General features: G+C 43.0%; 1 protein-coding gene across 1 annotated transcript in view; it reads left to right on the forward strand.

Moving 5' to 3' along the window:
* The window catches only part of LOC124007871 (pinopsin-like), a 22111-nt gene continuing 5585 nt past the window's right edge, over positions 1–16526 (forward strand). Inside the window, exons 1-2 of the mRNA XM_046318667.1 lie at positions 1–949; positions 15061–15386. Coding sequence (XP_046174623.1) covers positions 580–949; positions 15061–15386 — 696 coding nt within the window. The 5' untranslated portion in view covers positions 1–579. The remainder of the gene's footprint in view (positions 950–15060; positions 15387–16526) is intronic.

Raw genomic sequence — 16526 nt, forward strand, 5'->3', positions numbered from 1 at the left:
TACGCGCGCTCAGTCTATGCGTTCTAATCAGAATGTGGTGGAGCTATGAGAAGAGAAGTACCATTGGATTGTATTCGTCTGTGCCATAGCTTTTGGAGAGAGACAAGTCAACTAAAGTAACCTTCTAATAATAATCTTATTATAATGCTTCGACTAGTTTTATTTTACGCAAGTGTTATATGGTGATGACCTGATTCCTGTTTGGATTAATCTGGATTGATCGGATATTAGTGGCTATTATTATTGATTTATCATTATTATTGATTTATCATTACTATTTCTATTTCCATTAAACATAATTTTTAACTCCAATTTGCAACATCATAATAGTAGTTCCAAGCGGAATGAGCCTGTTTTGCACCTTTTGAGGATACAAGGAGTCTGGATTCATGTTCAGAAAATGAAGTTTAAGTTTTTTACCGTGGGCTCCATACTACCACCCCTAGCCTACAACTCTGTCGGCAGTTGATATTGCCAATTGAAAACGTGATGCTGTTGCCTATTGTTGTTCACTGATGGTTGAAATATTATAATTGTATCTCCATGTGAAACATTCTCGAATGTGGATCACTGCAAACGATGTATACCGAGGTGGCTAATTTAAACTTCAGCTCTAATGGAAGCATCGAGGATCCACTGAGCTCTCTGGATCAAGAATGGAACGAGCCCCCGGCGAAAAGACTGTCTCGGACCGGACACCATGTGATGTCCGTCTTCCTTGGATCTATTATGGTTTTTGGTTTCATCAATAACCTGGTGGTATTGATCCTGTTTATTAAGTTCAAAACTCTGCGGACTCCTGTGAACATGCTTTTACTGAACATCAGCGTGAGTGACATGCTGGTGTGCCTCTGTGGCACCACGCTCAGCTTCGCATCCAGTCTACAGGCACGCTGGCTGTACGGGAAGCACGGGTGCTTGTGGTACGGCTTCGCCAACTCTTGTTTCGGTGAGCTAAGTAAGCTGTTACGTAACAAAATAGTCACCAAAGTAACTATATGTTTTTTTACAATTACACAATCAAAGCTTCGATGCCTCATCAATGTGTTTAAGGAAATCATGGTGCCAAAGAGTTGATTCACCTTATCAACCTGCTAATAATCAGAATCAGCTGCGTAAGGACGTTTACTCTCCAGGAACAGGGTTGGAGAGTCCTGAACTAGGGATTGTCTGTAGGTAATTTGTATCAGATAATGTTGCCGATGAAAGGTGCAGTGTGGGGTACAGAGATTAAATTATTGGAGCGAAGTGATGGACTTTAACTTTCAGATCTCCTGCGTGCCACAAGACCGTGTTGGCCCACAATTGTTCCTGATGTCACACATACAGCAGAATTGTCTTATGGATAGTGTTTTGTCAGCAGTTACATCAGTTTAATTGTGACTCCAGTCCTCTGACGTGTGAAGTTATTGCTTCTCTTCTCTCACTGCCATGTCAAACCGAGAAAGAGAGGGATTGAGACTTGATTTGCCCCTACAAAAAAAGTCCATTATTTAGAATCCAAATCAAATCAAATGCAATGTATAGGTTGTGCACACATATTTTGCAGACGTTAAGGTGCAGCGAAATGTTTATGTTTCTAGCTCTAACAGTGCAGTAATACCTAACAATACAATACATACACAAAAAATCTAACGAGCAATGTCCATGTCCGGAACATAAATATATATGTATATAATTGTGTGTGTGGACAGTATATGAGTAGAAAAGCAGTGTCCAGCAGTAGTTATATGACGAGCCTGGACTAGAATACAGTATAAATAAATATGATGTGAGACTCACTCACTGTAAATCAAATGGAGATGAAAGTTCAGCAGGAGGAGATGAACACACATTCAAAAGGTGCACTCAGGAGGGGAATTGAGGAGGGAGGGTGGGCTTTGAATATCATTATTGTCATTCAATATCATTGAATATCAAAAAGGACAAATGCATAAGGTTGCCCTGTTGCTTCAAATGCCATTTTGTTACTACTCCTAATTGCCCCAAGAGGTTTTTTTACCACAAAGCATTCCACAAAAGGCGCACACGTGAGGGGAATTGAGAAGTGAGTGCATGCCAGGATTTGAATATCATTATCATTTAATTATCATTGAATATTAAAAAAGGAGAATGCATAACCATGTCCTGTTTCTTAAAATGCCAATTTGTTACGTCTTCTAGCTACCCTGAGATTATATTATTCCATCCAGTGTTCTATAGCCTGCTATGTTGCTCTTTACCACAAAAATGTAGAACAAATTGTCTCAGCAATAAGTCTGCCAAAGCCTCTTTGCAGCTGGAGTCAAGAGTACGGCACTGAGACGACATGTGTGCCCATGCACACTAGGCTATTTCCGGAGACAGATTGTAGCTTTTGTGCCTTGATATCAGGAACTGGTGGCGAAAAGTTTGATTAAACGATTCAGAGACTAAAACGAATAAATCACCATTTAAGGAGAGTTCATTGATATACAATCCCAAAATCAGCGGCTCTTCTTGCAGGCTGTATATCCCTATGTCGGAGCATTGCGAAGTGTAGGTCGGGATTTTTGACCTGGTTACTTGTGCATTGAACAATACAGCAACTTTTCGGTACAACATAAAATCCTCTATGAAGTTTGCTTTTTTTTTTACAACGGGGGGGGGGGGGGGGTCAATAGAAAATAATGTTTGTTTTCCACAATTTGTCGGTGTGGTCAAGGTGAATTCCTTCAATATCGACTCGGAGTATCTCTGCCTTCTAGAATTTCTCTCAGCCCGGCCCATTTGTCTCTGGTTTGAGGGGCAAAACTAGAGCAATTCTCAGTGCTTGTGACATCACATGACCCGAGTGTTTTGAAAACGGGCTGCGGTGTGTTGGCAGAGCAGAGCACTGAGCCCAGAACCTGTTAGGCCATAGCCCTGCCTGGCTGTTGGCTTGCTAGGCTACCCTCTGCAGTTGTTAGGTAGAATACAAGATACGGAGAGTCTTCTGGGCCTTTGTGTGTTTACCAATCAGGTCATGGATTTTATTTCAGTCATATCAACTGTTGGAGTAATTGTGTCACAGGCAAGCTCTTATTTTCTGAGCTGATTATTTAACAAGCAGCTAATGAGCTCACAATTTCAAACAATGGGTTAACTGTTTATGACAACCGTTTATTATAGAACTACAAACTAGAAATGAACAGTTTATAAAATATTTATAAACCATTATAAATAACCCCAGGTGGGGAGGGTAGGCAACAACACATCCGCCACCCTGACTCTCAACATGGGGGCCCCTCGGGAGTTCATGCTTAGTCCCCTCCTGTACTCTCTGTTCACCCAAGACTGTGTGGCCACGCACAACTCCAACACCATTATTTGCAGTCAACACGATAGTGGTAGGCCTGATCACCCTGACGACAATGAGCCAGCCTATAGGGAGGAGGTCAGAGACCTGGCAGTGTGGTGCCGAGACCTGGCAGTGTGGTGCCAAGACTACAACCTCTCCCTCAACGTCAGCAAGACAAGGGAGCTGATTGTGGACTACAGGACTACAGGAATGGAGGGGAGAGTACACCCCCATTCACATCAACAGGGCTGTAGTGGAGTGCTTCATGTTCCTTGGTGTCCACATCACAAAGGACCTATCATGGTCCAAACACACCAACACAATCGTGAAGACCGTGAAGACGGTACGACAATGCCTCTGAAAAGATTTAGCATGGGTCTTCAGATCCTCAAAAGGTTCTACAGCTGCACCATTGAGAGCATCTTGACTGACTGAATCACTGCTTGGTATGGCAACTGTAACTGTGTTACAGAGGGTACATCACTGGGGCAGAGCTCCCTGCCATCCAGGTCCTCTATACCAGGTGGTGTCAAAGACTCCAGCCACCCATGTCATAGACTGGTTTCTCTGCTACCGCAAGGCAAGCGGTACTGGAGCGAAAAAAATGCTCAAAAGGCTCCTGAACAGCTTCTACCCCCAAGCCATAAGACAGTTAATCATATGGCTACCCAGACTATCTGCATTGACCCCCTTTTTCTTGCACTGGCTCTATGCACACATACCACACTGACATTCCAACACATGCATACACACACACACACACACACACACACACACACACACACACACACACACACACACACACACACACACACACACACACACACACACACACACACACACACACACACACACACACACACACACACACACACACACACACACACACACACACACACACACACACACACATGCATATTGATGCCTTGCACACACACTCACACATAGGCACACATTCACACTCGTTACATATGCTGCTGCTACTCTGTTTATTATCTATCCTGATTGCCTAGTCCCTTTTACCCCAACCTACATGTACATACTGTATTACCTCAGTCGCCTCAACTACCTTGTACCCCTGCACATTGACTCAGCACTCCTTGTATATAGCCTCGTTATTGTTATTTTATTGTGTGCAAATGTCATACGTTTCAACCCTCCAATGTTAGGAAAGGGCTGATAAGTAAGCATTTCACGGTAAAGTCTGCACTCGTAGAAAAACGGGTTCCAAAAAGGTTATTTGGCTGTCCCCATAGGAGAACTCTTTCTGGTTCCAGGTAGAACTCTCGTGGGTTCATGTAGAACCCTTTACACAGAAAAAGTGTGCAAAGGGTTCTACGTGGATCACAAAAAGGGTTCTACCTGGGACCAAAAAGGGTTCTTCAAAGGGCTCTCATACAAAGAACCAGTTTAGGGATAGCACCTTTTTCCTAAGAGTGTACAGCTGTTGTATTGGGTGCATGTGACAGATCAAATGTGATTTTGATTTGAATATGAGTATTTGAGAGGGTTTACACTACTGCAATATGGATTATACCAATGCTTCCCTCTATTGGAGCATAGTAGTGTTGATGTCAAACTGTTATGTTCATTTCAAAGGGTGCAGTACATGGTGTTCCAGAATCCAGAAACTCCAAACCATATTCTTTTTACACCCTGGCCTTTTAGTGGACAAAATGTACCCAATAGAGGTGTGGGTAGGTTTTCCAGAACAGCAGCCCATTCCACAATGACACAGTGAAGATGACAGACATTTTTCTCACCTACAAGTCCCTATACTCCTCCCCTGGTTAAAAATGTCCATCCAGCCTCCTCTCCGCTGGTTGTCACTATTGGTCCACCAAGGTGACCTCAACCTTTGAGATGGAGTCTGCAGGATGGCGTGTGAACTGTGAATGGCCACTGAAATACCAAGACATTTCTCCCTCTGTGAGTCACACCCCCCCGAGCACAAAGTCAGCCCCACCCACTCTCTCCATCCATTCCCTGTTTCTCAGTAGTGCTCAGGGCTTAGCTTAACTCCACCGCAGGTGGTGGGTGGTGGGATACCATAGAGATAAACTTACTAGAACCGGCATCCCCATTGAAGTCAATGTGCCATGATGGGTGGACCAGCGACCACAAAGTAAAGCAGGAAGAGTAACTATATTTCTATGTGCCATACTGTGCGCAGTTGAAACCCTCTGCAGAAGACGTGTACACAAATTGCACTGCAGTGGTCAGTAATATGCTGTTAGTTACGAGATCGATATAGATGTAGGAACTTTACTCTGAGCAAAGTGGACGCACCTTGCATAATCATATAATATAATGTTAAATCATTTAGACTTTTTGCCCCTACTACTGTTGAATAATTAACAGATGACCTGGGCCTCTGAAGCATCTTGGGTAGTTAAATTAAGAGAGGTTACCATGCAAAGTCACTTGGCAGATGGCGACGTAATAGGCTACAGCTGTTGAGTGGGGTCCTCATTCCGAGCCTCCCGGCCATCCGCTAACCAATCAGTCCCGAAAGTGGAGGTCTGAAGCAAAAACAGCTCCCGAACGTCTACGCTTCTCCAAAAATAGACTACAACCACAAACTTTTAGGTCTACTCTCCAAAAAACAGCCTCCAAACAGAAGGGATCCACACACCTCTGCACAACCATAAACATTTATCTTTATCTGGAATGGATCTTTTGTCCTGTGTTCAAGCGTGGCAGGGCCCAAATCTCTGTTTTCGACTGTAATCTGGAGGGGCGCTGATAGATATGATTAAAAATAGCTTTTAGGTTAGAACATGCTGTCCTGTGCTGTGAGGAGGACCTGGAATGTAGGAAGAACGCTCACAGAAATGAACTAACATGGGATGGAGATGGTGGGAGATTGGAAGATGAGATTACACATGTCATCATGGTTCAAAGCATGGTGTAATGGCTGCTTTAGATTTAAACCCAAAGTGACTGTATGTACAGTACATAGAATGACATACAAATGTAGAAGGCAGTATGGACTCTATGAAAAATGACTCTTTGGATCAACCCCCAAAAATGTTACAAGGAAATGAGTTAGGTTTCCTCAATTGAAAAAAAGTATATTTGTTGAAACCAAATATATGATTCAATGCCAACTGTTATATTTGATTATTTAAAAAACCTATATTTCAAGTTGCAACCTATTTCTTTCAAAACTCAACTTGGTTAAACCTAATAAATAACATAAATACTAACTAATATACAACACAATTTTACCAAGTCGATTTTTCACTTTGGAATTAACTATCGGATTGACTTCAATTGGGTTCCAAACAATTAAATCTATTTCCCGGTAGTCAAGATACTGTATTAAGTTGGTTCCATAACTCAAAACACTTTCTTTAAATAAGACTTATTTTAAGCAAATTGTGACCATTTCTTTAGTATCACAGTACATACACAGTTATCAGTTAAGGTTTAGTGCTGGCAGTAAACATATAATCATGAAAAACAAAATACAGAACACATTACCTGGAATGGAATTCACTCGCACGGGTGGCCAAAAATAACCAATTGAAAGACACGCCCCACAATAGGCCACACCCCCAATTATTATGTTAGGCTAACCGCCTCTACATTGCACCCACCGCTATGCAATGCAAATATCCATGAAGTGTTGAAAGCAATAAAAAAAATAACATCAATCTGTCAAATTTGGCTAGAGCTGGCCGCCCAGCCAAATTGAGCAATCGGGGAAGAAGGGCCTTGGTCAGGTAGGTGACCAAGAACCAGATGGTCACTCTGACAGAGCTCTAGAGTTCCTCTGTGGAGATGGGAGAACCTGAAGGACAACCATCTCTGCAGCACTCCACCAATCAGGCCTTTATGGTTGAGTGACCAGACTTTTTACAAAAGGCACCTAAAGACTCTCAGACCATATGAAACAACATTCTCTGAGCTGATGAAACCAAGAGTGAACTCTTTGGCCTGATGTCTGAGCGTCACGTCTGGAAGAAACCTGGCACCATCCCTACGGTGAAGCATGTTGGTGGCAGCATCATGCTGTGGGGATGATTTTCAGTGCAGGGACTGGGAGACGAGTCAGGATCGAGGCAAAGATAAATGGAGCAAAGTACAGAGAGATCCTTGATGAAAACCTGCTCCAGAGCACTCATGACCTCAGACTGGGGCGAAGGTTCACCTTCCAACAGGACAACGACCCTAAGCACACAGCTCTGAATGTCCTTGAGTGGCCCGGCCAGAGCCCGGACTTGAACCCGATCAAACATCTTTGGAGAGACCTGAAAATAGCTGTGCAGCAACGCTCCCCATCAAACCTGACAGAGCTTGAGGATCTGAGGATCTCCAGAGAGGAATGGGAGAAACTCCCCAAATACAGGTGTGCCAAGCTTGTAGCATCATACCCAAGAAGACTCGAGGCTGTAATCACTGCCAAAGGTTGGCCTAGTAACTGAAAGGTTGCTAGGTCGAATCACGAGCTGACAAAGGTAAAAATCTGTCTTTCTGCCCCTGAACAAGGCAGTTAACCCACTGTTCCTAGGGAATTCACTCGCACGGGTGGCCAAAAATTGTAAATAAGATTTTGTTCTTAACTGACTTGCCTAGTTAAATAAAAAAAATGTTAAAAAATAAGGTACTGTGTAAAGGGTCTGAATATTTATGTAGATGTGATATTTCAGTTTAATTTTTAAAAATACATTTGCCATTATGGGGTATTGTGTGTAGATTGATGAGGGAAAAACAACTATTTAATACATTTTAGAAGAAGACGTAAAGGGGTCTGAATACTTTCCGAAGGCACTTTGTGACTCCATACATCTAATTGAATTATATATTAACAATGTATGTAATGCCCACTGATATATGTATCACATACATTCTGTGTGAATTACTGGATGCATACTATAGCTTGGTAAGTTATCGGTATTGGTTCACTGTTTATTGTGGATCTATTTATAGAAAATAGTCATATTGAGATAGTTACATTCTGATACATGTGAGAAAATATAATTACTCTGTAAGGGCGACCCAGAGGTTGATGAGATACCAAATAAAACAACGAAAGGGCAAATTAATCGATGAAAACCTTGGGAAATTCATCATGTATCATTTGGCACAGAGGTTTCTCAAGAGGGGAAATGTTGCTTTATATACAATCAGGGACTCCTATGAGATTTCTAGATGGAATTCAATATTGAATATTGGCATATGAGAGACCTGGGCATGATAAACGGACCATGGTCTGAGTCTGACTGTCTCTCTAGTCTCTTGGTGGAGGGAAGAGGGTTAAAGGACATGGATGAACTCGGCCGCTTCCTCATCTGCACTGACAGGTCGGCTCCCCTAGGGGTCAACCAGAGGGAAGAGCCAATCACTGGCCTTGCTGCTGTAGCGTCTTTTCCGCCCTCCGGTCCTCGAAGGAGGGAGTGTGATTGTGTGCCTTGCACTGATTGAGTCAAAGAAATGTAACTGGGGAGCGGAGCCGAGTAGATTGAATATCCAATCTGTAATGACAGGCATGCAGCATGTGCCCACTGTTGCGAGCTACAGAGCTTAGCCAAGGCTGTTTCTGAATTTCACACCCCGTTTTCTCACCGCTCGATAAATTAGTGAACGTATGTTGAAAGATTACCAGTCGGGGCTCAGAGGTCCGTATTAAAACATCAGCCCCAGCGTCTTCCTACAGCAGCATTTTCATTTGCAGCGGCATTTATATAATAATAATAATAATATATTGTATTTGTGCCTTTCAAGATACCTAGGGACACTTACAGAGTAAAACATAAAATAGCCAAAATAAACATGACAAGACTTAGAGCCAAATGCATTACAACAAAGGCGCATGGTACTCCAAAAATAGCAAGATAATTAATACATGGGGGGGAAACAGCAACAACAGCAATAACAAAGTCAAGCTCATGAAGGCAGTTGAAATCGAGAGGCTACTTGAATGACCCCTGTAATACGATAGGTAGAAAAAATATATAAAAAGAGCTAGATGGTTTAAAACGCTATAGGCTGAATGCTAGTCTGAAATGGTTGTTTTTGAAGATTTGGATGGAGTCGGAATCGGGGAGTTCAGAGGTGAGAGAGTTCCAGAGAGGGAAGGCACGATCCCCCATGGAGTGTAGTCTGGTTAAGGGGGGGGGGGGGGGGGGGGTGACCCGTAAGCCTGAGTCAGAGGATGGAAGGCTGCGGATGGGGGTGTAGATGTGTAGCATGTCAGAGAGACAGGAGGGAGCCAAGCCAAGCGAGGATTTGTAAGGTGCACATTTTGAGCTTTCATCACATTCCAAGTGGGTCAGAAGTTTACATATACTCAATTAGTATCTGGTAGCATTGCCTTTAAATTGTTAAACTTGGGTCAAACATTTCAAGTAGCCTTCCACAAGCTTCCCACAATAGGTTGGGTGAATTTTGGCCCATTCCTCCTGACAGAGCTGGTGTAACTGAGTCAGGTTTATAGGCCTCCTTGCTCGCACACGCTTTTTCAGTTCTGCCCACAAATTTTCTATGGGATTGAGGTCAGGGCTTTGTGATGGCCACTCCAATACCTTGACTTTGTTGTCCTTAAGCCATTTTGCCATTTGGAAGTGTGCTTGGGGTCATTGTGTCATGTCTGCCCCCCGGTGCTCGAGGGCGCAAGGCTGCCCTGCATCACGCACTCCTATCATCCATTACGCACACCTGCCTTCCCTCGTCACACACATCAGCGATATTGGACTCACCTGGACTCACTCATCACCTGTTATTACCTCTCCTATATTTGTCAGTTCCCCAGCTCTGTTCCCCGCTTCTGCGTTGAGTGTTTTTGTTTGTGTTACTCGTTTGCTGACGCTGTTCCTGTCTCATTCCATGTCCGTTCTACATTAAATGTTTGACTCCCCGTACCTGCTTCGCCTCTCTAGCGTCATGTGACACATTGTCCATTTGGAAGACCCATTTGCGACCAAGCTTTCACTACCTGACTGTTGTCTTGAGATGTTGCTTCAATACATCCACATAATGTTCCTTGCTCATCATGCCATCTATTTTGTGAAGTGTCAGTTTTGGAGCAGTTCCTTGCTGAGCGGCCCTTCAGGTTATGTTGATATAGGACTTGTTTTACTGTGGATATAGATATCTTTGTGCCTTTTTCCTCCAGAATCTTCACAAGGTCCGTTGCTGTTGTTCTTGGATTGATTTGAACTTTTCGCACCAAAGTACATTCATCTCTAGGAGACTGAACGCGTCTCCTTCCTGAGCGGTATGACGGCTTCGTGGTACCATGGTGTTTATACTTGCATACTATTGTTTGTACAGATGAACGTGGAACCTTCAGGCATTTGGAAATTGCTCCCAAGGATGAACCAGACTCTTGGAGGTCTACAATTGTTTTCCGAGGTGTTGGCTGATTTCTTTTGATTTTCCCATGATGACAAGCAAAGAGGCACTGAGTTTGAAGGTAGGCCTTGAAATATATCCAAAGGTACACCTCCAATTGATTCAAATTATGTCAATTAGCCTATCAGAAGCTTCTAAAGCCATGGAATATTCCAAGTTGTTTAAAGGCACAGTCAACTTAGTGTATGTAAAGTTCTGACCCACTGGAATTGTGATCAGTGAATATAAGTGAAATAATATGTCTGTAAACAATTGTTGGAAAAATGACTTGCATCATGCACAGAGTAGATGTCCATGACTCCAACATAAGTGTATGTAAACTTCCGACTTCAACTGTAGTTAATGAATACTGGCTTCCCAGTTACCGCTCCAAAAACAAATGATAGAACCTAGATGAACTGTGTGGTTAAATCCTCCACAATATACAAGCAAAATGTATATTTCTATTCAATGATTTCAACTTTAAGACCTATACATTGACATAACATTACCATTATAATGTCCAATTGTCCAACACAATTATCAATTTTTCAAAATATATGACCATAAACCACACCATAGAAAAAATATTTAAAATATGATTCTATCACCTATAACTATATTTAAATCTTTTTTTCTATTACCTAGAAATATAATTAACTATTTTTTTCTATTACCTAGAATTATAAATAACTTTTTTTTCTTCTGTTACCTAGAATTATGATTGGCTATTTTTTTTCTATTAACATATAATAAATTCCATGAATATTAGTTGTTGCGCCTGGGGGTTGTGTGTGAAGAGCCTGAAGACAGAGAGAGTTAATTAAGATGGGTGGGCATGCTACTGCTTGTAGAGCTTAGTCAGTTTGGGCTGAATACTCTCCTCTTGGCTGGACAGGGTAACCGTGACAGGGGGTTTTGTTAATCATCTGTGTGTCTTCATTATACAGGGGGCTGGAGGATCATAGGGGGTTCCTGTTTGGGCTCTGTAAATAGTTGCCATTAGCATAAACAGGTTAAGTAACTGATGGAGAAAGCAAATGTTCACAGCGGGCAGAGCATCTGTGACATTTTCCATTGTGTGATTCACTGTAGAAAAAGCACTGGAGCATCTGAGTTGCCTTTTTACAGGTGTGTGGAAATAATTTGATTATATCATAGAAGAAAAGAAAGATCCACACACTGCTATAACCAGTATCACTTCAGTTGATCCATTGTGTGATTCGCTGGAATCGGTTCTGGGTAGGATGGAATACAGAACACAGTATACCACTAGCTACTGTGACAGATAATGGACCGATGTAATTGATGGCAGTGATAGGAGGATCAGTAGGGAATAAGAGGGATTTTGACACTTTAGTTGCTCAACTTTGGGATTAGATTAAGCCATCTGTACATGTTGCTAATACCCTGCAGGCATTTTGCATAGTGTCTTATTCCAAATGCATAATATGAACCACTTGATCAGCTGTCAATGAAATCATATCTGATAACGCAGTAATTACAGTGAAACATATGGAGTGATGCAGTGACTCATTTACAGCAAATGCATCATTTCAACACAGCACCTCATACCCCTATACACACATACCGCGGTCACACTCACACACACACACACGCAATTAACTTGCCATGATGGTGAGAAATATTATATGAAAGGAAAATGTATTTTCTCATCTATTTTCTCATTTCGTTGATATGTGATGTGAAAACAAGCCCTGTCAGGGGCCTTTACTGTAGACGCCCTGAGAGTCTCTCTCTCCCACTTGTGTGTGTCCACGTGCACTTTTTTGTCTGTGGGTGTGTGCATGGACCTGCATGCGTGTCTTCACTTCCCATAATAGACTTGTCAAGGAAGAGCGGTGGCTGGAGACCGGCTTTCTTTGTGGGAAAGATCACCTTGACTATTGATGCTATATGGTGTCTGGAGTGGCTCCTTGTATTACTCCCCCTATCTATTTGTTTCCAAGATTGAGATGTCCCTGTCTGTCCTGGGTTATGCATCAGGAACCTGTCCCTGGGCTAGACAGGAAGAGAAGGTCTTTCAGCAGGAACAAGCTCACTGAGCTGGGATACTACAAAAGACCTGATGATAACATCTTGTCTCACACACACACACACACACACACACACACACACACACACACACACACACACACACACACACACACACACACACACACACACACACACACACACACACACACACACACACACACACACACACACACACACACACACACACACACACACACACAAATCAAAAACACCCTGGGTGGCCTAGCTCTCGCTCTTCAATGAAATGACGTTAAACCAACGTGGAGTAGATGTTGAATGCGCCCAGTGGGAAAGAATTAGGTCCACATGAGATCCCTTAATTTAGGATGAGTGCTTGTTGGATCGATCTCTATGGGAGATCCCCCTTTCTGAGATGAAGCGATTTTTTAAAATGGACTTACCCGGTTCTCCCCTTGAGCACAGAAAACAGAAAGTGATCTGTAATTAAAGGTAGAAGAAAGAAAAGGCTGATTAAGTCTCTACCATTTCAGTCATTGGGAATTGCTATTTGCACAGTCATGTGAAATAGTCTTGAAGCATGTACTTGTAGCTTCAATATCCCTCGCACTTCACTAAGCTTGTTTCTGTGGTCTAATTCTTTCAGAGAATATGGATTCCCAAACTACAGTGCAGATAGACTACATACAGTGCATTCCGAAATTATTCAGACCTCTTGACTTTTTCCACATTGTGTTACGTTACAACCTTATTTTAAAATTGGATGGGTCACTCAAGGACATTCAAAGACTTGTCCTGAAGCCACTCCTACGTTGTCTTGGTGCTCAGTCTGAGGTCCTGAGCGCTCTGGAGCAGATTTTCATCAAGGATCTCTCTGTACTTTTCTCAGTGAATCTTTTCCTCAACCCTGACTAGTTCTCAGTCCTTGCCGCTGAAAAACAGCCGCACAGCATGATGCTGCCACCACTATGCTTCAACGTAAGGATGGTGCCAGGTTTCCTCCAGACGTGACGCTTGGCATTTAGGCCAAAGCTTTCAATCTTGGTTTCATCAGACCAGAGAATCTTGTTTCTCATGGTCTGAGAGTCTTCAGATGCCTTTAGGCAAACTCCAAGCAGGCTGTCATGTGCCTTTTACTGAGGAGTGGCTTCTGTCTGGACACTCTACCATAAAGTCCTGATTGGTAGAGTGCTGCAGAGATGGTTGCCCCTCTGGAAGGTTCTCCCATCTCGACAGAGAAACTCTGGAGCTCTGTCAGAGTGACAGAGCTCTGACAGTGACAGAGCTCTGACAGAGGGGTATTGTGTGTAGATTGAGGGAAAAACAACACACACACACATACACACTATACATACACATGGATTTAGTACTGTAGATTTGTGGTAGTGGTAGAGGAGGGGCCTGAGGGCACAGGGTGTGTTGTGAAATCTGTGAATGTATTGTAATGTTTTAAAATGGTATAAACTGCCTTAATTTAGCTGGAACCCAGGAAGAGTAGCAGCAGCTAATGGGGATCCATAATGAATACAAATACAAATACATACAGTACAAGCATCATATGATATTCCCCTTGAAGTGATAAGATATGTTTGGGGTTTTTAAGTGGCTAAATTAAAGTATTATCCGGTAAATCTTGCTATCTAGAACCTAAAACGGTCCTTCTGCTGTCCCCATAGGATAATCCTTTTTGATTCCAGGTAGAACCCTTTTGGGTTCCGTGTAAAAACCCTTTCCAAAGAGAGTTCTACACGGAACCCAAAAGAGTTCTACCTGGAACCAAAAAGGGTTCTACCTGGAACCAAAAAGGGTTATCCTATGGGGACAGCCAAAGAACCCGTTTGGAAACCTTTTATCTAAGAGTGTAGAAATCCGCTATAGAGGACCATATGCGTATGATTACTGGACTTATCACTCCTAGCTGATCACATACTACAGTGCACAACTTCTCACAGATCCCACTGGACTTAAGACTACTGAAGGCAGTTTGCTTTCAAAATGTAACTGAAACCTACAGTACTGTTTTCATATTTGCAGGGGCTGCAATATTCCTCTTCAATGCTGTAATGCACACAGTGATGTGTTCATGGAGCTACTTAAAATAGCCGTATAAAATAAGGAATTTCATATGTTCGCCCTTCAAAAGTGATCATTTACTTGGGTATTAAGGCTCAGTTTAGAAAAGCCAAACGGAACGCATGCAGTTGGTCTGTTTTAAGGGTAGCCTGCCAGTGCACCATAATCTGTCTCAGTGACTGTCTCGCAATAACCCATGGGTAATCACGGTCTACCACCATCCCTCTTGTTCTCTCTCTCGGTCTGTCTCTCTCTCGCTCTCTCTCTCGGTCTGTCTCTCTTTCTCTCCCTCCCTCCTCTCCCTACCTCCCTCTCTTTCTCTATCCATCTCTCAGGAATTGTGTCGCTAATCTCGCTGGCCTTCCTCTCCTATGACCGCTACAGCACCTTAACCGTGTACAACAAGCAAGCCCCGGACTACCGTAAGCCTCTGCTGGCCGTGGCGGGCTCCTGGCTCTACTCCCTGTTCTGGACAGTGCCCCCCCTGCTGGGCTGGAGTAGTTATGGCCTAGAGGGGGCCGGGACCAGCTGCTCGGTCACCTGGACATCCCAGACGCCCCAGTCTCACTCCTACATCATCTGCCTGTTCATCTTCTGTCTGGGGCTGCCTGTGCTGGTCATGGTCTACTGCTACGGGAGGCTGCTCTACGCTGTCAAACAGGTGGGCTGTCCCACCTGTCCACATGGGTTCAAATGAAAAATGGCTTGAAATCAAACACGCCGTGCCATGTTTAGCCTTCACATATTCTGTTTATTCGCTACTCTTCACGCAAACACTTCTTATTCTAAAAACTGTAATCATCTACCTGTGAAGAAGTGATCTGTAGAAGTGGTGTTTACAGTGCCTAAAACCAACATGGACGGCTACGTTTGCCAGTGCGCGTGTGTTTTCGTCAATATAACATCAATAGAAGTGAGTCTTGAACAGAGGAGATAGGAACCAGAGGAGATCAGCATGTTGGGTCAGGGTCTGAACCTGCTGATAAACCACTGATAATCAGAAAGAGTTGCAGCGTTAAAACGGTCAGTTATTGGGTAGAATGCTGAAGCCCTGCGTAGTGATATCTCGCTCTCTCAGTCAGCGTTATCTGGTGTGCCCCCCCCCCTCGTGTTTATAAGGGTAATAAGTAATAAGGTGTTTGACATACATACTGTATATATAGAGACGTAATATGCACTCAGTACTTCTCCTTCATATGGACTTCCTGTAGAAAGATGCCCTGTCTTAAGTGGCCTGTAGACTGAGATGCTTGGAAAGGAAGTTGGTGGTTACGGATTGGTAGGATTGAGAGTAGAGAGTAGGAGAGAGTGTGCGCAAAGAGAGACACTGAACACTACTTTTACATGATTAAGACTGTGTTCATTGGACAGATGGTGTTTTTTTAGTGGTTTTTTTAAACACTTGGTTCCCTTTCCTCCACTGCAATTAAGACTAATATCCTAGAAAGAAAACATCTTGTTACTAGATAATTAGGCAGTTGTTTTTTTTCTCAGCTGGGATGAATCTTAAGGCTACAGGTGTTTCAGAACACTCCGATCAGACAGGTCTGGCCTGGTAATGAGATTGTAAGTGTTTCGACTTGCGTGGCCCTATTGGAATACTTTTTGAAAAGCACTCTGCCTTCCTGGAAGATTAAGCAATAACTGATCTGACATGACAGGATAAGTAAAAGGTAGTGAACTGGAAACCCTACTTTACTCAACCTGTCCTGTCTTAAAGTCAATTAGGGAAGGAAGGGAAAGTCTTCATTATTAAAACAATTGAAACAGTGATTAGCCTATCACAAGGAAGGATGTTTTT

This window comes from Oncorhynchus gorbuscha, linkage group LG21, assembly GCF_021184085.1.
Source record: "Oncorhynchus gorbuscha isolate QuinsamMale2020 ecotype Even-year linkage group LG21, OgorEven_v1.0, whole genome shotgun sequence".
In the NCBI taxonomy this organism is placed as follows: Eukaryota; Metazoa; Chordata; class Actinopteri; order Salmoniformes; family Salmonidae; genus Oncorhynchus; species Oncorhynchus gorbuscha.